General features: G+C 43.6%; 3 protein-coding genes and 1 long non-coding RNA gene across 9 annotated transcripts; 3 read left to right on the top strand and 1 right to left on the bottom strand.

Moving 5' to 3' along the window:
* Window positions 1-665: 665 nt before the first annotated feature.
* On the top strand, window positions 666-3,629 carry LOC115672535 (kelch repeat-containing protein At3g27220-like). The gene is made up of 7 exons (XM_030594340.2): window positions 666-947; window positions 1,431-1,685; window positions 1,910-2,139; window positions 2,246-2,416; window positions 2,561-2,666; window positions 2,840-3,046; window positions 3,241-3,629. Exons 1-7 carry the CDS (start codon window positions 708-710, stop codon window positions 3,403-3,405), a joined length of 1,374 nt encoding a protein of 457 aa, XP_030450200.2. The 5' UTR covers window positions 666-707; the 3' UTR covers window positions 3,406-3,629.
* Window positions 3,630-4,528: 899 nt separating this feature from the next.
* On the bottom strand, window positions 4,529-9,034 carry LOC115672855 (ribulose-1,5 bisphosphate carboxylase/oxygenase large subunit N-methyltransferase, chloroplastic). 3 transcript variants are annotated; one of them, XM_056313889.1, is made up of 14 exons: window positions 8,475-9,034; window positions 8,295-8,370; window positions 7,570-7,775; window positions 7,360-7,446; window positions 7,148-7,240; window positions 6,887-7,041; window positions 6,669-6,753; window positions 6,497-6,583; window positions 6,304-6,423; window positions 5,860-5,961; window positions 5,602-5,772; window positions 5,427-5,511; window positions 4,811-4,957; window positions 4,529-4,684 (listed from the first exon to the last, which is right to left on the bottom strand). In XM_056313889.1, exons 1-11 carry the CDS (start codon window positions 8,832-8,834, stop codon window positions 5,605-5,607), a joined length of 1,539 nt encoding a protein of 512 aa, XP_056169864.1. In that variant the 5' UTR covers window positions 8,835-9,034; the 3' UTR covers window positions 4,529-4,684; window positions 4,811-4,957; window positions 5,427-5,511; window positions 5,602-5,604. The 3 variants fall into 3 exon arrangements, with proteins under 3 accessions (XP_056169864.1, XP_056169862.1, XP_030450681.2); XM_056313887.1 differs by having other exon boundaries at window positions 4,529-4,670; XM_030594821.2 differs by having other exon boundaries at window positions 4,529-4,957.
* A 365-nt stretch (window positions 9,035-9,399) lies between these two features.
* Window positions 9,400-11,892, top strand: LOC115663987 (uncharacterized). 4 transcript variants are annotated; one of them, XR_008817107.1, is made up of 5 exons: window positions 9,400-9,477; window positions 10,058-10,449; window positions 11,190-11,292; window positions 11,574-11,694; window positions 11,847-11,892. It is a non-coding gene; the product is annotated as an uncharacterized LOC115663987 (long non-coding RNA). The 4 variants fall into 4 exon arrangements; XR_008817108.1 differs by having other exon boundaries at window positions 10,350-10,449; window positions 11,847-11,884; XR_008817109.1 differs by lacking the exon at window positions 9,400-9,477 and having other exon boundaries at window positions 9,955-10,197; window positions 10,350-10,449; window positions 11,847-11,885.
* Window positions 11,893-13,913: 2,021 nt separating this feature from the next.
* LOC115672921 (protein TPLATE) lies at window positions 13,914-21,494 on the top strand. The gene is made up of 7 exons (XM_030594923.2): window positions 13,914-15,205; window positions 15,845-16,441; window positions 17,699-18,066; window positions 18,188-18,491; window positions 19,149-19,271; window positions 19,708-20,163; window positions 20,536-21,494. Exons 1-7 carry the CDS (start codon window positions 14,084-14,086, stop codon window positions 21,082-21,084), a joined length of 3,519 nt encoding a protein of 1,172 aa, XP_030450783.1. The 5' UTR covers window positions 13,914-14,083; the 3' UTR covers window positions 21,085-21,494.
* Window positions 21,495-21,744: the final 250 nt, after the last annotated feature.

Raw genomic sequence — 21,744 nt, 5'->3', positions numbered from 1 at the left:
GTCAGTAAAGCCTGTCCGGGCTCCATGGGAAATTCCTCTTTGCAAAAAATCCAAAAACTCAAGAATTTCTCTTTCGGTTTTACGGATTTTTTTAAAGTAAAAAAGAAAAACGCCGCCCTACCATTTCCACCGCCACCCACGTGCCCATGATGTCCCACCCCCACAACGTAAAAAGAAAAAATGAAAAAAAAAAAAGCAAAGAAAACTCAGCAGCACGGCAAGTTTTCAACTCCGGCTTTTTCCTTCATTAATTTGAAAATCCTTCGAAAACGGTGAAGATGTTATTCAAATACACACACAAGCTGTGTTTGGGAAAATTCCATATCAAAAAATTGGCAAGGTGTAAAACGATTGATCCATAATTCACGGGACTTAAACTTTGAATATGCTGGGTGCGGACTCAAATTTTTTGCCGCGCGCACTTTCTAACTAGTAGTAATGTCATTTGTCTATAATATCACTCATGGAATTTCTATTCCGCGCATAATCCACGAAAAGAAAAGAAAGAAAAAAAACGAAAATAGGAGACGCAAACCAGTGGCGCCCAACTCTTTCCTGCCTCAAGAGAAAAGGCGACTCTCGAACCTATGTTCTCACCTCCTTCAAACGCGTCCCTCTCTCTCGCACTCTCTTTCTAAATTTCTCCTGATTCGCTATAAAGATGGGGTTGCTTCCGTTGATCGTGATTCACCGGCTCAGGTTCAACAATGGCGAGGATCACCCACAAGCACGCCGCCTCGCCGGCGCGCTGGACCGTGCTGTCGATATGCATGGGCCTCCTCGGAGCCGCCCTGTTCGTGGATTTCATGTGGGCGTCCTCCTCCTCCTCTTCTTCTCCTCCTTCTTCCTCCGCCTCCTCCCTGTCGCTCGCTTCCAACTGGGCTCTCGAGAAATCCGGAATCGTCGTCTTCCCCGACCTCGCATCTCGCAAGGAACCCGGTGATCAGGTACCCTCTGCGCTTCCGTGCCCCGGGCGCACGTTGCTGGTGGGTTCGTGCGAAACGCGTGTTCGGTGCCTCGGCTTTCGGGTTATCTGTAGGATAACCATCGACCAGTTTGATAGCACTCCCGCTCTGATGCAGCGTTTTGCGTTAATCTTTTGAAATACATGAGCTGAGATATGAGATAATTAGTTCGAGTGGAATGGGGCATTCGCATGTTACTTAGAGAACCGAGTATAGGGAGATCAGAATGCCAAACAATGTTAGCTTCATTGCCATGAACTTTGATGGTTTGAACTTTCTTGGTTTGCATAATCAAGAACGAACATTTACGCGCCCCGCATTCCGAATTGAACAGAAAAATCAGAATCTTGATCGGACCCGGCTATGTTATTTCACCTTTCCTGGTCATTCGTTGCCTTAGTCGAATAGTCGTGACGTGTTGTGGAGCGAAGTTTGTGAATTGTGATTGTCTGGGCAACCTTCCAGTCGCAGGAGGTACGTGGTAAAGAAGATCGTGGTCTGGGATCAGATGCTAAAGAGAAGCGCGATCAGGGACCGGATGCTAAAGAGAAGCGTGATCGGGGACCGGATAGATTTTTATCGGCTACTTTTGCCGATTTACCCGCTCCAGACATGAAATGGGAAGAGATGCCACCGGCACCGGTGCCTCGTCTGGACGGCGCTGCGATCCAGATCAATAATCTGTTGTACGTTTTCTCAGGATACCGCACTCTTGACTATGTAATAACCTATTTCCTTGACTTTTTCTCCGCAAAGTATTTCATTCTCTGAGTTTTGATACAAGTTCAGTGATTCTTGAGACCTATGTCTTTTTTTATCTTTTGGCCACAGACATATGCTGCTATTAGATCTCTAGCTCCTAAATGCAGCTACCGTTTTAGAGTTTTTAATATCTGTGCAGCTGGCTGACTGGATACCCCTACTTTCGCGTTTGCATTTTCCAGGTGCATTCTCATGTGGATGTGTTCAACTTTACTAGCAATACATGGGGAGGGAGGTTCGACACGCCGAAAGATATGGCGAATTCACATTTAGGAATGGTAACTGATGGAAGATACGTCTATATTGTCACAGGCCAATACGGTCCACAATGCAGAGGGCCGGTGGCTCATACTTTTATCCTGGACACAAAGACGAAGAAATGGGATAGAATGCCCCCATTGCCGGCCCCAAGGTATATAAGTTCACTGATTAGGCATGAAACATGACTGCCAATCTGTTTAGCCACCATATCTTGACTCGATCTTTAGTGATAGTAGATAATTTTTCACGTCCTTCAGGTATGCTCCCGCTACGCAATTATGGAGAGGTAGACTTCACGTGATGGGTGGAGGCAAAGAGAATCGCCATACGCCTGCGTTGGAGCACTGGAGTATAGCAGTAAAGGATGGCAAAGTCTTGGAGAAGGAGTGGCGAACTGAAGTGCCCATTCCTCGCGGAGGACCACACAGGTTTGGGAGCAGTCTGTCTTGTTATTGCTGTTTACGTCCCGAGATTACTCATTTTGGTCTAATAATGTGAGCTATACTTAACAACAGGGGCTTTATCTTCTCTATTTTGCGGTGATTAATCGATCAGTTATTTGGTTTTTGCAGGGCTTGTGTCGTGGTGGATGATAAACTATATGTTATTGGTGGTCAAGAGGGTGATTTTATGGCCAAGCCTGGGTCACCCATTTTCAAATGCTCACGCAGGCATGAGGTATGTAGACTTGCTACCATAATTAAATAGAAACATGTTTAGATTCAATCTTTGCAGGTCGTGCTAATCATCATCTGGTCATTGCTTCTATTAGCTTATCAAAAATTGCTAGCTTGTGTCATATGATGTTCCATTCGAGTCGATTCTTCAAACTGGGATCTTTTTTATTTCAGGTAGTCTACGGCGATGTCTATATGCTCGATGCTGGAATGAAGTGGAAAGTACTGCCTCCTATGCCAAAACCCAACTCCCACATAGAATTTTCTTGGGTGGTTGTGAACAATTCCATTATCATCACGGGAGGTACCACTGAGAAGCATCCAATAAACAAGAGGATGATACTAGTAGGGGAGGTGTTCCGGTTTGATTTGGACACATTGGTACGATTTCTTCTCTCTCATTGAATATGAAAGATTGATGATGCAGGCAGGTGGAAAACCTTTTCCTATCCAAAGTTCGACGAAAAGCAGAAAAACATTCGCCATTTGATGTCTATTCTAATGGAGTACTTAATGTTCTATTACTTTTGCACTTGTGTGGTGATACATTTGTGGGCCGTGATGTTTTGTGGCAGAAATGGACAGTGATCGGGAAGCTTCCTTACCGCGTCAAAACCACAATCGCAGGCTTTTGGGACGGCTGGTTGTACTTTACATCAGGGCAGCGGGATCGAGGGCCAGATAATCCGCAACCTAAGATGGTCATTGGAGACATGTGGAGGACCAAATTGCGACTCTGATGCGAGTTGCAGGAAGTCGACCCTTTGAAGCATTGTCTTAGCTTAGATTTTTTTTCTTCTTTTTCACACACATTTTCTCTGGGCCAGGTAAATAGTCCGAGTATTCTTCCCTCGATCTTTCTGCTTGAGCGAGGTATATAATTATTTAACTGCAGTTTTTACATCTTTGTGCAAAAGTGGCAGATCGACTTGAATTGAATAGAGGAGAGCATTTACAAAGCGAACGTAACTAGTTGCTAGATTGAGGTTCTTCCATTGTGCTTTATTTTAAGTTCCCTTATCTCTCGACCCTTTGAAGTGTTAAAGGAGAATGAATGACTCGGATGCCCAAGGCTATACTATACGAGAGTCGGAGAGGACTAAATTATCCTATCCCAATGTTCGGTGTCCTGTCATGGATCTGATCAATCAGGACTAGTCCATGAGAAGTGGAATAATTTAATCCTCCCTGGAAAGGATATGGAAAATGAAAAAGAAAAGGAGAAAGTTGAAGCTCGAGGCCGCAGGAGACAGCCCCATGATGGCGGCGCCAGCGACGATGATCTCTCTCTCTGTCTCAATCATCTCGTGGGGGTGGCCTGAGTGCTACGGGCTCGCAATGGTGACCATCCTGAGCCGAAAGCGAGTGGCTATGGGAGTTTACTGGTTGATTCAACCGGTCACGTTTGGGACAGTTTATATTTTAACTTTCAGTACCTTTTAAATTCAAGTCATCTGTGGGTATGTTGATATCCAGTGCAACATTTGATCGATTATAGATTACTGGATAAAAGAAATCCCATCATCGTCATCATGCAGGCGATTAAAAATAGCCTGAGTGTATGAGTTACTGATGTGATTTTATTCATCTTGCTCTTGTATAATTAATAGGCTCGGGGGTGTCAAGCTCCTGGGGCGATTTGCTTACAATTGCCATATGCATATCCTTCAACATATTTCATGCTGGATCTTCCAAAGGCGGTCACCCGAAAGACTCGGACCACACTCCAAAATAAACTCTTAATTCTCAAAAGAATCAGGTGATCTTCTATCGTATCCCAATTAATATTTCCTTTTAGCCCTCCCTATGGAACACTTCCGTGGGTAGAAATGATGTAAGCCCTTTTTCTCATAACTCCCCGAGTTGAAAATAGCAAATGAGGTACTTGAAAATTGTGGAATCTAAAGCAAGTTTAAATTTGCCATCAGTCGTCTATGTTTACATTTACATTTACAAAAGGCAGGAAGGAAATATCCAGCAGTAGTACTTACAAAGCAATTGGTGCCTGCAAAATAACATCTTATTGCCTCATAAAAAAATGAACACTTCACATGAAAGTCACACAAAAGACCTACTATGAGGAAAGGGGCGGGGACAGGGGCCTAGTTAGCATCTTAGCAATAGTAAGGACTAAGGGAGGCCTACCGAGAGTATCTTCATCGTGGAACCAGTTCATGTCTTCCTTGAACCTAAAACACAGTGTACACTCTTAAGGCCTGGATCAACCCCGTTGACGTGGGGTTCCACATCAACTCATTTTTTATAAGGCCATGCCCATCTTTCCCACTGTACCTGCACAAAATGTGAAGAGCAGTTGAAGAAGTATAGTTGGGATCATTGGATGAAAGCGAGTAATCCGGCATCAGCATCTCAATTTCAAATTCAGAATGATGACTCGAATTGGTTCCCAACTCCAACTAAAAACGGATCATCTTTTTGTCATTTAAAGTTGAGCACATTGAGGAAAACAGTGTTAACCTTGTCCAGGCATGGGATACCGAACACCACACAGACGTATAATACAATGACTACATCGCAATCATGTATGCTCACTACCAAGCAAAGAGCATACTCAAGAGAGAGAGAGAGAGAGAGAGAGAGAGAGAGAGAGAGAGAGAGAGAGAGAGAGAGAGAGACTCCACTGCAAATTAACTTGTTTCTCTGCAGCCAACGCTTTAAGCAATTTTCAGTTTTCCAGTTGCGGATGCAATCAAATTCGAAAGATGAGAGTTGAATGAAACAACTGTAGATTGTGACTGACCTGACTGTAATCTCCCACTTGAACTCCCCAAGCATCTGATGCAAAACTGTCACAAATTTCTAAATCATACACACAATTCTGATTTCTGCAGAAAAATGAACCAAAATAAATGAGCAGAATAATTGGAGAAGCCGGTTAAATCACAAGAACAAAGAGCAAGGGCAGAGAGAGTTGCCTTTCACTTCAAGTGAGGAGCATAAGGAGCAGGACAGGGAGATACAGTGTCATCAGGTAACTGATTTATCAGATCAACTGCCGCCTGCAAGCAGGAATGTAGAATTTTCTTTTCCAACCGCACAAGTTGTGCGGCAACTCGCTTCTTTGGGTTTAAAGTGGGATCTGCCAACTAATGATGAAAGAGGAAAAGAAAAGAAACCTGAGCGAACAGCTTACAATTGGCATCTTAGAATGGAGTACAGCGGAGTCAAATTACCAAAGACTCGTCTTCGCTCAAGGTTGTAGGATAGCCAGCAATCCGTGACTCAAAATATTCAACTAGTTGATCCAAGACAGCCCTCTCTGTGCAAGGACTCACCTGAAGAAAACATTTGACATTTCACAAATTACTTCTTACCAAAATGACATGAGAAGACTGATGAAGCCTCTAAAGCAAAACACTATCAGTGAACCCTCTTCTCTCTGGATGTACAAACAGTATTACATGGAGTAGTATCAGTGAACTGCACATCAGGTCACTCTAGGAGACGCATCAAGAATCAGAAAAACCGAAAAAGTAGCCGAAAACTAACATGTAATCCACCAGAGTTTAATCTATTATTCAGACTATCTAGGCTAAATGCTAGATAAATGATATATGAATTAACCACAACATGAGCGCACTTCAAAACTAAAATTGATTTCAAAGGATGAAACTTACCGGACAGATTGGACCTTGGGATGAAATGACTGACTGCATATCCGAAGGATCTGAAACATAGCCCAATCGCAAATAAGGAAGCATATCGAACACAGCTTCCCTTTCCTTTCCGGCGTACACCTGCACAACAAAGCATTACAATACTCATGAGAGGCAAATCCAAGCTACTAATTTGCCACAAAAAGTTTCGTACATAAAAAACTTGTTTGGAAAGCTTTCCGTTCCGTTGAGCAACCATTCTTTTATCCTGATATTGAGGATCCTCAGTATTCAAAGAAGCCTAAAGAGACATGAAGGAGGAAAGCATATTAGAATGTTTGACAAGCATGTGATGAAATGGCACGGAAAAGAGCAGCCACTTTTACCTCAACCCCAAGCCGATCGTAAGAGTTATCTTCATCAACAAAACCGTAATTCAAAAGCAATCTTGAGTTAGGCTGCGGTCCACACCTAAGACCAAATATAAAAACTATTAAGATTGCATTGAAGTGCAGAACAAGGATGCCCTCAGGATCGCCAAGAAAAGAAGGAAGACCTCGATTTTAAACTGAAAAGCCAACTTCAGCAAGAGAAGAATTCATACCAAACAGCTATTGGTTCTCCAGCCTTATATGCACGATCAACCACCAGTTCAACAGCACCATCAACGGCTGTCAACATTGCCTTGCAATTGCTTCTATATGCTAGCAATGGTGGACCAAGAGGAACTAAAGCAAATCTTCGTGCAAGACTGACTTTCTGAAATCAAACACGAGTCATCTGATTAAACAAAAACAAAATGTAAATTATCTAGTGAGAGGCAACGGTGCTTAATTGCCCGTGCAAAAGGTATGGAGAGCAGCACCTGCAAATGCACCACGCAAGATTGAATTGCCACAAAGGCTTGCTTGAAAATCTCAAATGGAAAGGCCTCAGTCGGAATATCGAAAGGGTATTGCTGCAAAATCAATATAAGTAGTCTCACTGAGCTAGCATAATTACTGGCAAAAGTACAGTAAAGAAAACTATTGGTGATAGGAATTGACAGAGAAAAAGTATAAGGGAAAAAATTATTACCTGAAACAAAGAACCAGCCATAAACCAAACAGTGTCGAGCTCATGGTATTCTCTTCTGATCCCTTCAGCCCTCTCAAGAACTTCGGCCTAATGCTCCGACATAGAATGTAGAGTTTCAGACTTTTGAAACATAAAACATATAACTAAACTTTGATGTAGTTGTCGAAGCATTTATTGCGGAGCAATGACAAAAACATAGTGTTATAGTACCTTTGTTGGACTGCCTGTTAAGTAATCAAGTTCAGATTCTGCCCATAAAAGCGGAGACTCCACTGCCATCTGGCCCCTTCCTCGCTGACGATCAAGCTCCCTTATGTAAGGGTACCAGAAAGACTTCTTCCCTTGCTTCTTCTCATACATTAGATACAAGGCCAAGCATGCCAACTCTGACAATTTGTTCGTGGCTAGTAGTTCCGCTGCACAGAGGCCCACGAGATTCAAGCGAATTATGTGCAGGCTAAAACCTGTTATACTTGAGGCTCCAGAGAACACTATCGAATTTAAATCAGTTGCAGGCATCACCGCTTTATCGAGGAGAAAAGGGTGCAAGATAAATATACAAAAAAAAGGCCCAAAAAGCAAAATCTCTTTCTAATACTTGCACCTCCCTGTAGCAAAATTTCAAGGACATCCACTCGTGGTCTGGGGATCGAGCACATAAGTGGCATGTAACCACATTGTAACAAATTCGGGAAATGCAACAGCTTCAGTCAATGATTATCAAATGTATACTCTGTTGTAATTTTAAAATCACCCCTCGTGCAGTCATTCCTTGTATAATCACGATGGGTTTGCCAAAGAAAGTATGCACCTTCTTGACAATTACGGGTCATAGAAACAAGTCCTAAGACCAAAAGTAAAATTCTACGCTATGCCACACAAACTACCCCGCAGGAAAACCAGTAAAGAAGGTTACGAAGAAAAATGCACCTTACCAATAGTCTCGTTACCCAGCACTCTCTCCAGCGTCACAACCAGCGAATTCGGAACAGAGAATGCGACGTCACCCGCCTGGTCAACGGAAACCATTTCAGCTCAAAAAGCTTCACCAATTTCAGCAACCGGAAATCAAACATCAAAGATTCAAGACAATCATCGACCCCCGAAAATCGCACCTGCAGATCTTCGCTGGCGGCGACGTAGTGTATGGGCTGATGCCTCTCATTGTGCGACGCCCTCTCCTTGAGCACGACCTTGCACGGGGGGAGCCCGTTCCGGTGCATCCAAGTCTTCAGGTCGCCGCCGAGCTCCCCCTCCTTCTTGCTAACCACGACGGCGGCCGCCTCGCCTCCGCGCCGACGCCCATCCTCCCTGAGCGATCCCCCCACCAGGGTCTCGGAGCTGGACACCAAGCACAGGCTCCGGCGGCGGGACGGCCGGAGGGTCCGGTTCTTGAGGAAGGCGGCGGGGAGGGGCCGGGAGAGGGAGCGGAGCGGGAGCGAGACGGGACTGTTGTTCAGGTGGGTGGCGTCCATTGTTAGGGTTTTGGTGGGTGGGGGTGGAGTGGAGAAGGCGCGGGAGATGGAGAGGAGAACTGGGTTCTTGGTCGTCGTTGCTCGGGGTCAAGAAAGATCTTTTCTTGTTGCTGGGTTCTTTTGCTGCTGGGAAAATTCAGAGACGAGGGTTGCCGGGGGAGATGAGAGAGAGAGAGAGAGAGAGAGATGCAGATCAGATTGGAAGGATTGAAAGGGAAATTGGCGTTCGAAGGACAGCAGCAGATTGTTTTTGATTGGAGGGAAGAAACTGAAATCTTTTTCTTGTCCCTTCTTGAAATTTAAATTATTTGAATGCCCTTTTGGGAAATAAAAGAATTGAACCGGACTTAACTAGAGGTGTCAATGAAACCCGCACCGACCCAGCCCGACCCTAAAATTTGGGATATTTTAGGGTCGGGCCTTAATCTTATTCGAATATGATCCTAAAATTTAAAATTTCATTAGGGTTGGGGTAGGGTCGGGCCGACCCATTAATACTCTAGGCCGGCCCATCTCCCTCTCTCAAACTCTCAGTCGCCAATCGCCATCGCCGTCGGACGCTCTCCGCCTCGTCTGATCTCGTCTCTACCCCCGTCGATCATCTCTCTGCATCCTTCGCCCGTCGCCGTCGCCATCGCTCGAGGTCGCTCTCTCTCTCTCTCTCTCTCTCTCTCTCTCTCTCTCTCTCTGCAACGCCCCTGTTAGGGTTCGCGTTTCGAGTCCTTGATTCCGTCGAGGCTGTTGTTGTCCTTTTCGCTCCGCTTGCCTAGCGTCCTCGATCTACTCCCTTTCGCTCCGCGATCGCTTGCGCTCACGAGCTCCCACCATTCCTGGAATATAAGGCATCGCTTTTCCTCGCCGATTTTGGTTCTATAGCGATAGAATTCATTGAGACCCGGTTGATGGATACGGCTTGCTTCGAAAAATTCGAGTGTGATTCTGAGAGTTCTGCTGGTCGCATGAGATGTCGGGATCTTTTCATTTATTCGATTCTGTGATTGTGGCTTCTTCATGGACTTTTTTCAAACAGGTCAAATGCTTTGATAGTGTCCTTGGCCCGTCTTGTGTTTGCTTTTAGCGGCGGCCATGCATGTTTTTTTGAGCTGGAGTTTGTGGAGCAGTGTTTTTGGATATGACAAAAAGGAAATCAATAGAATGGGTGTTGGAGGAATATTTCTTGGCAAATAGCTCAGGGCCTCTTTCGTTAAATTGTTATGGAGCAGGTCAGTGGGCGCTATTCCTTTTTGAATGTCCCTGAAGCCGAGGAGGCTCTGGAGCGGTCGAGCTTCAGTGGTCACGTAGCGGAATCGGACGATCAGTCCGTTGAATTAGACGTTTCCTTTTGATGTTTATGACTTTTTAGGTTAATTGGCTATACACCCTTTTGATGTTTGTTCTCTTAACCCCGTGATTCAAAATCTGAAATTGTATACATGTACGCAGCTCGATGCGATATTGATTGATTGATTGATTGGTGTTTTTGACGTTGGGGGGACCACTGATTGTGCTGTATAGGCATGTGAGTCGCAAGTTCAGCAATCAATATAAGGCGACTATCGAAGCTGATTTCTTGACGAAGGAAGTTCAGTTTGAGGACAGGTTGTTCACATTGCAGGTGAGCCCCAAAAAAATGGTGAATTTTTCGCATGGTTCCTAGTTTCTTTTCCGTGTAAATTGTATCATTTGAGCATGGATTTTGAATTGCATCTGTTGTGCTCATCAGTTTCTGCGAATTTAATGGCCCTTATTTGATTAAAACGATGTTGATTAGCTGGTGACACCCTTTGGCCCTTATTTGATCAAATTGCTTAGGTGATTTATTACAAACTATTTGGTCTAACAGATGGTCTGCTGTTTTCAACATGGAATGCTAGTATCAACCTCACTTAGATGTTAGCAACAGCATAACAACTTATCACCATTAGCATGGTGGCTGCATTCCCTTTGGGATTTTGTTACTCATAAGGCGTATTTGTAGTGAAGTTAAAATGATTTTGACTTTGCAAATCTGGCGGAGAAGCGGCGTGTATGGTTGTTAATGATGGCATTGGACTTGAACATTTGATTGCCTTGGTGTCGAGAAACGGCACCGTCACTTTGGGCATAGGATCTGTTGCTCTAATCAAATGCTAATTTATGTGGCTTCTAAGTTCTTGCTAGGAGTCGTTATATACCTATCAATATGAGGCATGCAAAATCTACTTTCATGGTTCTAGCATATCGTCCTTACTATCCATTGTATCAGTGTGCCTCTTATGTTCAGATGCATGAATTTGTCTAAAATTTTATTATGTGTTGATTATTTTGTTCTTTTTGGTTGTTTTAATGATCTTAAGCTTGCTTTAACTTGTGTAGAAAAGGGAGAAGTGATTAGTGAACATTACAAGCTCCTTCCAGTTGACTTGCGTGACATACCAAAGTTGGACGACATTATATCATTGGCTAATATTGATCCAAGGTATGCATGTGAGGTCTTGACCACAATAGTCTGCTTCTTTCTAGTTGATGACACTGGTCATTTGCATTCCCTTTGTGCTTCACTAAAATTGATTTATGTGATATTACTATCAGAGGCTCTTTTTCATTTTTTCACATGTGCACTGTCTGATGATTGTGTTTCTCAGATGTATATGATGTTCTGCTATTCTCTGCAGACCCCTACTTCTTGCCTATGGCTTATGTTAAGTTGCATGCTTATTCAGGGAGTTTTTGAGTATTTGAATCTGATGTTGTTGTCAGCTTGCCGACCTTTATAATTGCAGAATGTGTCTTGATATACTTGGATCTAGATTCAAGCCCGGCTATTGTTGGTTGGACTTCAAAAACATTTTCAACAGCAGTTTTCTTCTTATATGAGCAGGTTTGCTACCTTTCTTCCCTCATTTTTGCCTTTGTTAGTTTATTGTTGTTTTTAGTGTCTAAGTTTCATCAATTTATTGATTTGGGAAACTTTTTTTTGTCTTATTAACAGTAAGAATTTTTCACTGTACCATTTTACCGGTGATTTGACAGATCCATCCAGATGATGATTTTGGGCTGCAAATGATCAGAAATTTAGGCTCCGTTCGTTTGGCGGAAAATGTTTTCCAGGAAAATATTTTCTGGATTTTCCGGAAATAACTTTCACGGAAATCATTTCGTGAAGCAAATTGCGGAAGAAAATGTTTTCCGTGGGAGAGGAAGTTGATCGCCGGTCGCCGCCGTCGGCCGCCGGTCGCCGGTCGCTGCCGCCGATTGACGACCGCCGGTCGCCGTCGCCGATCGCCACCACCGGTCGTCGGTCGCCGGTCACCGTCGATCGTCGGCCGCCGCCGGTCTGCCGATCGCCGCCGCCGGTCGTTGAGTCGCGCTGGTCCACCGTCGGTCGTCGGCCGCCCGGCCGTTAATCGCCGATCCACCGCCGCCGATGCGCCGCCCACCGATCGTCGTCGATCGCCGATCCACCGTCGGTCGTCGATGGTTAAGCGGCCCGGCCGTCGATCCACCGCCGATCGCCGCCGCAGCGCCCGCCAAGCGCTGCCGGTTGTTGATCGCCGCCGTCGCCGCCACCACCGGCCAAGAACCGTCGCGATTACTGCGATCGCCGCCCAGCCGTTCGCGCGCCAACTACCGTCGCCGCCGCCGGGCCGCGCCAGGATCGGCCGTCGCCAACTACCAAAAAATATTTTCTGAAACTTTTTCAAATTTTAGTCGAACACCAGAAAATTGTGTTCCAGGAAAATATTTTTCAGGAAAATGACTTCCGGGAAAATATTTTCCAAAAGGAGAATATTTTCCGTCAAACGAACGGAGCCTTAGAGGTTATCTCCGAGATCCTTTGCTTTTAGAGGCCAGAAATATCATCGAGTTGTATTGCAATTATATTACCGTGGCTTGGGACTGAACCATAAATAGAGACGGAAAATATCATCGAGTTGTATTCCATTTGATGTTCTTTTATAAGGAAGTGATGGCCTGAAGCACATGCTTTTAGTATGGTTCTAGAATGACATATGCTTGGTCTTTCTGAAGCTTTTTATTTAATTGATCGGAATTTCATTATCTTGAAACTCTCATAATTTGACTTTTGTTAATGCGAAACACCTCAAACCTTTCAAAATACAATGATTGACATGTGGAATTACACCTCAAACCTTTCAATCTATCTGCACAAAAAAAAAACCCCACGGCCCGACCCAGCCGGCCAGACCCGGCCCGGCCCGACCCTTGTGGTGTACGGTGAATAGGGTTTGGGGTGGGTGCGGGCAGTCAAGCATGACCTTGGTTTGATCTCGGGTCGGGTATTAAGAAAGCCCAACCCAACCCGGCCCATTGACACCCCTAGACTTAACGAGCGGAATTATTATGGTCATGAATTTGATTCACGCAAAGTTTCCTTATTTTACTTGTGGTGTACGGTGAATAGGGTTTGGGGTGGGTCTGGGCAGGTCAAGCATGACCCTGTAGGTTTCGGGTCAGGTCGGGTATTAAGAAAGCCCAACCCAACCCGACCCATTGACACCCCTAGACTTAACTGAGCGGAATTATTATGGTCATGAATTTGATTCACGCAAAGTTTCCTTATTTTATTTTTCATTCATCAGAGCAAATAATTTTTGGTGTCATACTATCATAATATTGAAATTTTGGAGTGTTTTTATAAATTAGTGGGCAAAAACTTGTTGAATTCCTGGTTTGTTCAGTCTAAAAGACATCATCAACCGCCGGATATGATATTTTGCTATACAATTCAAACTACCAAATGCAGCTTTCCAAAGCAAATTAATGGTTGGATTCGCAATGGGAATTCGCGATTTTTTTAAAATGTGACAAAGAAATTAGTTTTTTGACCGGGAAAAGAGGTTAAAAGTTGTGAGGGCGCTTTGTAAAAAGGAAATTGCGATAACATTTTGCAAGGGTAGATGGAGACCTGATCACCGGGTCGGGTTTGGTCGCCTATATATGGGCCGAAAATGGGCCTTCAACTGTACCGCCACTCCCCTCCATTGTAAAGCCCAGGCCCAACACCAGAAATGTCAATTAAAAAACAAAAAGCCCACGAAAGAAAAGTCCGACGACTCTCTCTGCTCGCTGCTGACGATCCGAAGTGGAAAAAACTCCCTTCCCATTTTCACCGGCTCCGATCGCCATCAACCTCCCCTCATGTTCGCAGTCCTCGATCTCGCGGCGTAGCTACGATCTCTGCGCCCGCTCGTTCGCAGTGGATGCGGTGCTGAATCGAACGCCAATCAGCCTCCTCCGCGGCGACGATGGACATCCTCTTCGCCCAGATCCAGGCCGACCTCCGCTCCAACGACGCCCTCCGCCAGTCCGGCGCCCTCCTCCAGGCGCTCCAGCAGTCCGCCGCCGGCCGCGACATCTCCGTCATCGCCAAGTCCGCCGTCGAGGAGATCGTCGCCTCCCCCGCCTCCGCCGTGTGCAAGAAGCTCGCCTTCGACCTCATCCGCTCCACCCGCCTCACCGCCGACCTCTGGGAGACCGTCTGCACCGGCATCCGCACCGACCTTGACTTCCCCGACCCGGACGTCACCGCCGCCGCTCTCTCCATACTCGCCGCCATCCCCTCCCACCACCTCTCCAGGCTCATCACCAACTCCCACAAGGAGATCAACAGCTGCTTCGACTCTCTCAGCGACAATCTTCGCTTCTCCATCACCGAGACGCTGGGTTGTATCTTGGCGCGCGATGATTTGGTTACTCTGTGCGAGAATAACGTGAGTTTGCTCGACAGGGTTTCCAATTGGTGGGCGCGGATCGGGCAGAACATGCTCGACCGGGCCGATACCGTTTCTAAAGTAGCGTTTGAATCCGTCGGGAGGCTTTTTCACGAGTTTGATAATAAGAGGATGAGTCGATTGGCGGGTGATAAGTTAGTTGATAGTGAGAACTCGCTGGCAATTCGGTCGAATTGGGTGTCTTCCATGGTGGATTTTGTGTGGAAGAAGCGCAATGCTTTGATGGCGAGATCGCTAGTTTTGCCCGTCGAGAGCTTCAGGGCTACAGTCTTCCCCATAGTGTATGCTGTCAAGGCGGTGGCGTCCGGTTCAATTGAGATTGTGAGGAAGCTTTCGAAGAGTAATGCAAATGCAAGTGTGATTGACTTGAATAATGCGGAGATATTGGTGGGTGTTTCGGATGTTGTTTCGCACCTGGCGCCCTTTCTGGCTTCTTCCTTGGATCCGGCATTGATTTTCGAGGTGGGTATTAACATGTTGTATCTGGCTGATGTACCTGGTGGGAAGCCAGAATGGGCTTCACAATCAATTATTGCGATCTTGACTCTCTGGGATAGACAAGAGTTTTCTTCTGCCAGAGAAAGTATTGTTAGGGCGGTCGTTACGAATCTGCACCTTCTTGACCTTCATATGCAGGTATGTGTCTGATTTGCTTCATTTACTCTAAAGTACATTCATCTTTCTGTAGAAAATTTGTGCCTGAACCGATCTGCCTTTTGTTTATCATACTGTTTGATTTCACTGATGATCATTTGCGATGCAATAAAGACTATTAAGTTATGCAGTTTCTTTTCATTCTGCTGTACTTAGCATAAAATACTGTCAAGCATACTTCTAGGCGTTGTGAGAGCTGGCTATTGGTATTGTTTTTTTTCTGTTTCTAAATCAAGACGAGTATGAAACTAGGATAATGCTGGGTTTACTGTGGTAAATATACGGAACTAATTTGCAAAATAATTTGAAAAACTGTTAATTGGCATTTAACTAGTGTGTCGTTAGCTACACCAAATAAGAATTTACCAACCAATTCTGTCAAACGGTCTTAATGTATTTATGATTATTTGTGGAAATATTATCTCTTGTTAATCTACCATCGCCTGCATTGGTCAATTGGAGTCTACTTTATTGCCTTTCTAGGATCTCTATAGGATCTTCCATGTCATTGAATTTACATGTAGTCTAACAATGAATATCTGGAATTTGTGCATTAGGACGTGCGAGATAGAATTCCTCAAATGGAAAAAAAACTAATATTTGTGTATTCAATGATTGAAGGTTTCTCTTTTCAAGAGGCTGCTTCTTATGGTAAGAAACTTGAGGGCAGAATCAGACCGCATGCATGCCATGGCGTGCATCTGTCGAACTTCTCTTTGTGTCGACCTTTTTGCCAAGGAAAGTGTTCGAAGGGGCCAAAAACCTCTACCTGGAACTGATATCGCTTCCCTTTTTGAAGATGCAAGAATAAAAGATGATCTCAATAGTGTTACTAGTAAAAGCTTATTTAGGGAGGAACTAGTAGCATCACTGGTTGAAAGTTGCTTTCAGTTGTCATTACCTTTGCCTGAACAAAAGAACTCCGGCATGGAGAGCAGGGTCATTGGAGCGTTGGCATATGGTACTGGTTATGGTGCACTCAATTGGACGGAGCCTGCTTTGGAGGTGGTGGAAGTCTGTAGGCCTTGCGTCAAGTGGGACTGTGATGGTCGGACCTATGCAATCGACTGCTATTTGAAGTTGCTTGTTAGACTTTGTTATATATATGATACGAGGGGTGGTGTTAAAAGAGTCAAAGACGGGGCTTCTCAAGACCAAATTCTAAATGAGACCAGACTGCAGAAATTGCAGCGTGGGCTAGTGAAGGACTTGCATGAGGTATGTATGAAACTCTAACGAGACCAAAGGCGTGCTAAAGATCGTGCAATAGATAGTTTAAACATGAATTGTAATGTTCCCTGTTTTGGAAATGTATTTCTTTGACTTTGAAATTAAACATGGTTATTGGATTGTAATTTCTTGTCAGGATGTTTTTCAGGCTGAAGATCATGACTTATTTCTTAAAATAGCTTGCCCGCTGATGATTTAGTTTTCACTTCGTAGGGGGGTTTTTAACTTTGAAATTTCGATATGGCTTCTACTTTATTTTTTGCCACTGACTAAGTGCATAAAAAAACTAGGTTGCCAAATGCTAGGCTATGGGTGCTTGTGTTTTGTGCATATGCCTGGTGTGGAACTTGATGCTCAGAAGTCAAAATTATTCATGAGGCATAAATAGATATTGGAGGTATACATGGCCTCCTGGCTTTTACCTTTCCTAGGACAAGTCACTTTACTGCTGTCTTAGAGGCTTCTATGAATCTAGAATATGTTATAAAGGCAGAAAACACAAATTTTAGAAAAGGCTACCAAAAGCGGCTGTCGATATGCAACACTATGGGAAACTATGGTAATGAGACCCAGGCTTGCACAATGAAACTGTAAGTTTGGCAATGTGGAGAGGCTTACATAACGTTAACTTTCTATGGGCCAGCAAGTTTTCTTTTTTGGAACAAAGGTCTGGAATCCCTTTGACAAGGCACAACCACGTGTGCCATCCCCACTTTCTATGTTTACGCAGAGTCTTTACCTTGACAACGTCGTCATTACTTTCAGGTTGTTCACTGGATCCATGTTAGAATGTCAGCTTTTTGTCTTAGATTGGTTGGCATTCTTGACACAGGATTATATTCTAGTTTCGGCATTGTTCCTATCTAAAGAAAGAAATTTTGTTTCAGCATTCTTGACTACACTCTTGAAACAAAGCATGTTAAGTACTGGATGCTTGCTAACATCCTTTAGCTGAAGCGTTGTGCTCAATGGAGAGATTATTTTGGCCATGTGCTCTTATCTTTCATTGGCTGGACTTGAAATTCTTGTCTTTCACTTGCATGAATTTCTTCATTTTATGTGAAGATTGGGCTGTTGTCTAATCAGTAGTCAACTGCCTGGGGGCTAATGCATACTTACGGTCCGGTAATTCCTCAATATGAAGCTGCAGAATTGAATTTTAGTGCCTTTTTTATCTTGCCTGTTTTCACTCTCTTTCCAGAGATATGTCAAAAGTAAAATCTCACATATCCATCTATGCTACAGGTGAATACCCCCAGAATATGTGCTCGTCTTATTTGGGCCATTGCTGAACACATAGATTTGGAAGGTCTGGATCCACTTTTAGCTGATGATCCTGATGATCCGCTTAACATAATCATATCAAACATCCACAAGGTCTTGTTCATGTTCAACATGGATGCATCTGCAGAAGCATCAAATAGACTTCAAGATGTTCAGGCAGTTCTTTTGTCTGCTCAAAGGTTGGGATCTCGTAATGCCAGGGCAGGACAACTACTAATTAAAGAGCTTGAAGAGTTCAGAAACAATAGTTTGGCTGATTCTGTGAATAAGCACCAATGCCGCTTGATATTACAGAGAATTAAGTATGTCACTAGCCATCCAGACAATAGGTAAGGTCAACAATCTTCGATTCCTTTCAGAAAATGCTAGCTTAATTTGGCAGATCTTGTCTTCGCTTTGTTATCAAATTATTTTTGTTCATATTTAGGATCAAATATGTATCCCTTACAGGTGGGCTGGAGTTAGTGAAGCCCGAGGTGATTACCCATTTAGCCATCATAAGCTAACTGTTCAGTTCTATGAAGCTGCTGCTGCTCAGGACCGAAAGTTAGAAGGATTAGTTCATAAGGCTATCTTGGAACTTTGGAGGCCGCAACCAAGTGAACTAACCTTGCTGCTGACCAAGGGAATTGACTCTACCTCACTTAAGGTTCCGCCAACTGCAATTACTTTGACTGGAAGCAGTGATCCTTGCTATGTGGAAGCATATCATTTGGCAGACTCGGGTGATGGGAAGATCACTTTACATTTAAAGGTACATTTTGGTTTTAGTTGGTGTGCATTTGGTGCCTAAGTTGTCCTTGCCATACTATGTGCTGTGAGATAATAACTCCTGTAAATGTTCAATTGCATTTTTTTTAAGCAAGAAAAGAATGTGTTGTTTGTCCCACATAGGCAAAAGAATGAAAGATGGGAATAGTGGTTATAAATTACTCAGGGATGCATTGTTAATTAGTCTATCATGCTCTTCCTAGCACCTGAAATTGAGACTATAGTGATCGCACTGATATTGGGTGAGGGTACCTACTGCAGGACCGAAACTTGAATTCATCTTCCAAGTCACTTGAATGTAGCTTTTGGCATCAATATCATTCTCTGCTGGGTTTTATGTCATTGCATGGCAGTGTAATTTTGCAACTTTATATTCTGTTGATTTAGATAGCCAGTGAAGTTACTACAATGCTTTATTTTATTTCTGCTCATGCTTGCTAAGATAGAGAGCATTCCTATGTTCAGTTGTGTTGGTAGATATGTAACATGGAGGTTCATCAGCCTCAATTTTACTAGGAGATAGAAAGACCTTGGAATCAATGCAATTCTTTTCATTAGTTACACACTGCTCCTGATTTTTTACTGTTCTATAATTCAAGTTGTGAAACAATACCATGCTAATTTGATGAAGTTGTTTCAGGTGTTGAATCTAACTGAACTTGAACTGAACCGGGTTGACATTAGGGTTGGCTTATCTGGTGCGCTGTACTATATGGATGGGTCTCCTCAGGCTGTCCGGCAATTGCGAAATCTTGTTTCCCAGGTCCCTTTTCATAATCTGTATATTTTAGATCCCTTCATTTGTGGTTCCTGGTTTCCTATTTTAGGTCCATATAAACTTCTACTGAGTGCATGTGTTTGAAATTTTAATTGCTAATTCATGAGCAGGAGAATGTTTATGTTGGATTAAGTCTTCCATGAATTATTATGGTAGAGTAATGTCTTGTCAGTATGATAGAAGAGAGCTTAAAAAAACAAATGTCCTCTTTCTTGGTCTTTTAGCCTGGTCTGTATAGATGTCCTCAGTTGCAAAAACAGTTCTATTTTCTATTTCAGGAGTTTCCATGTGAAAAGATTGGCTGTATAAATTATCCAAAAACGAAAAGATTGGCTGTATAACGTAGGCAGTGGGATATTAATTACTTTCAGACGGTTCATGTAAATTGATTATTACTTCAATCTTGGTGATCTATTCCCAGGATCCAGTTCTCTGTAGTGTCACAGTGGGTGTCTCTCAGTTTGAGAGATGTGCTCTATGGGTTCAAGTTTTATACTACCCCTTTTATGGAAGTGGTGCTGCTGGTGATTATGATGGTGATTATGCTGAAGAGGATCCACAGATTGTCAGGCAGAAGCGAAGTCTAAGGCCAGAACTGGGTGAACCTGTAACTTTAAGGTGTCAGCCTTACAAAATTCCGCTGACAGAGCTTCTATTGCCTCATAAAATTTCACCCGTCGAATTCTTCCGTCTCTGGCCTAGTTTACCAGCTATTGTAGAGTTAACTGGTACTTATACCTACGAGGGAAGCGGATTTAAAGCAACAGCTGCACAGCAGTATGGGGCTTCTCCTTTCTTGAGTGGCCTAAAGTCATTGTCTTCCAAGCCTTTCCACAGAGTTTGCTCACACATCATCCGCACAGTGGCAGGCTTTCAGGTAGGATGTTAAACTTGGTATTTACCATTTTGCCTGTGTGGAACTATTGCCATTAGGTTGGTAGTTTGAAAATTTATGTGCAATTATGTTCTCTTCATGCACTTAGAGATGCCATTCACCTTTGATATTTATTCTCGATTGTTCTGGAGTAAATTTGAGACCAAAACCATGTAGAAACTCATGAATTATTGTAATACGAAATTGATGAAAGTAATGCCTCTATATGTGCTGAATTGAGATTGTTGTAGTTTTGTTAAACCTCTGGGTAAGTTGGTATATAAGTTGTGATGTCTCTGCACTCAGCATTGTCTGAACCCCTAGCCACTGTCTAGGTATTCTAACATTAAGTTACTGATATGATATTTGACACAGCTTTGCTTCGCTGCAAAAACTTGGTATGGAGGCTTCTTGGGCATGATGATTTTTGGAGCCAGTGAAGTGAGCAGAAATGTGGACCTGGGCGATGAGACAACTACTATGATGTGCAAGTTTGTTGTCCGAGCTTCTGATGCTTCAATTACGAAGGTCATAGAATCAGATCTTCAGGGCTGGTTGGACGACCTTACTGATGGGGGTGTTGAGTATATGCCTGAAGATGAAGTGAAAGTGGCTGCTGTTGAGAAGCTTAGGATCTCAATGGAAAGGATAACTTTGTTAAAGGCAGCCCAGCCTCCTCCCAAGACTCCAAAATCTGACGATGAAGAGGAAGAAGATGAGGAAGAAGACGAGGAAGTAGTGGAGGACGAAGAGAAAAGGAAGAAAAAGAAGGAAAAGAAGAAAGATGCGGAGAAGGAAGAACCTAAGGGACCTGCAACCCTCTCAAAGTTGACCGCGGAGGAAGTCGAGCATATGGCTCTTCAAGCGGCTGTTCTACAGGAATGGCACATGTTGTGTAAAGATAGAAGCACCAAGGTTAATTGATTTGCTTCATCCTAGAAGGTTTTGGTTTTATTTTTTTTTTTTTGTATTAGTCTTATCCCGACTATGCAGTGGGTTTTGCATTGGGGGGATGACATGATTAGAGATGGATTGTTTATCTTTTTTCCCTGAATTGGGTGTTTGTGAAAGAGGCGGCGATTGCTAGGAGGAGGATTTTGTTGTATATCTTTGTAGCAGTACCATTAGTCTGTTGTTCATACATACGATTACCAATGAACTCGTCAATTCTTTTGGCGGTTGTCAGTCATCCTGTAGACGTCCCAGAACATATATGGGGACTCCTGTAATATGAAAAGTCGTGTATTTTTTTCCTTTTTTGGCTGGTAGATTTGTGTATTTGAAAACTGTCCAACCCGCGGCATTTATGTGGAAGGTAATTCTATTTCCCATGATTTTCGATTTTGATATTCAATATCCTTAGCTTGAATATCCCTTTGCCATGATAAGGCTCAATCAATTCGCTTCACGCGTTATCAGCTTCGAAGACTTGCCATTCTTCTTGGGTGAGTTTGTGGATGGATGACATGGGAACGGGCATTTTGTTCCGAGAGATACAATGCTGGTTTATAGACCATACTCACAAGTAACCTTCGCTATGGACCGACCATTCTGAGAAATGAACCGGATAATGACATACAAGGC

The sequence above is a fragment of the Syzygium oleosum genome, unplaced genomic scaffold, assembly GCF_021117445.2.
Source record: "Syzygium oleosum isolate NSW1041296 unplaced genomic scaffold, Sole_v2.1 Sole_v2.08, whole genome shotgun sequence".
Taxonomy (NCBI): domain Eukaryota; kingdom Viridiplantae; phylum Streptophyta; class Magnoliopsida; order Myrtales; family Myrtaceae; genus Syzygium; species Syzygium oleosum.
This window is presented reverse-complemented; position numbering and strand designations above follow the sequence as displayed.

Excerpts from the sequence above, each read along its gene's own strand:
- LOC115672535 (XM_030594340.2), top strand. The coding sequence starts at position 708 with ATGGCGAGGATCACCCACAAGCACGCCGCCTCGCCGGCGCGCTGGACC. Across the intron at positions 1,686-1,909 it reads GATACCGCACTCTTGACTAT|GTGCATTCTCATGTGGATGT; the intron begins GTAATAACCTAT and ends TGCATTTTCCAG. Across the intron at positions 2,417-2,560 it reads CCTCGCGGAGGACCACACAG|GGCTTGTGTCGTGGTGGATG; the intron begins GTTTGGGAGCAG and ends TGGTTTTTGCAG.
- LOC115672855 (XM_030594821.2), bottom strand. The coding sequence starts at position 8,834 with ATGGACGCCACCCACCTGAACAACAGTCCCGTCTCGCTCCCGCTCCGC. Across the intron at positions 8,371-8,474 it reads CCGCCAGCGAAGATCTGCAG|GCGGGTGACGTCGCATTCTC; the intron begins GTGCGATTTTCG and ends TCCGTTGACCAG. Across the intron at positions 5,773-5,859 it reads TGAGCGAAGACGAGTCTTTG|TTGGCAGATCCCACTTTAAA; the intron begins GTAATTTGACTC and ends TTTCATCATTAG.
- LOC115672921 (XM_030594923.2), top strand. The coding sequence starts at position 14,084 with ATGGACATCCTCTTCGCCCAGATCCAGGCCGACCTCCGCTCCAACGAC. Across the intron at positions 15,206-15,844 it reads TTCTTGACCTTCATATGCAG|GTTTCTCTTTTCAAGAGGCT; the intron begins GTATGTGTCTGA and ends CAATGATTGAAG. Across the intron at positions 16,442-17,698 it reads TAGTGAAGGACTTGCATGAG|GTGAATACCCCCAGAATATG; the intron begins GTATGTATGAAA and ends TCTATGCTACAG.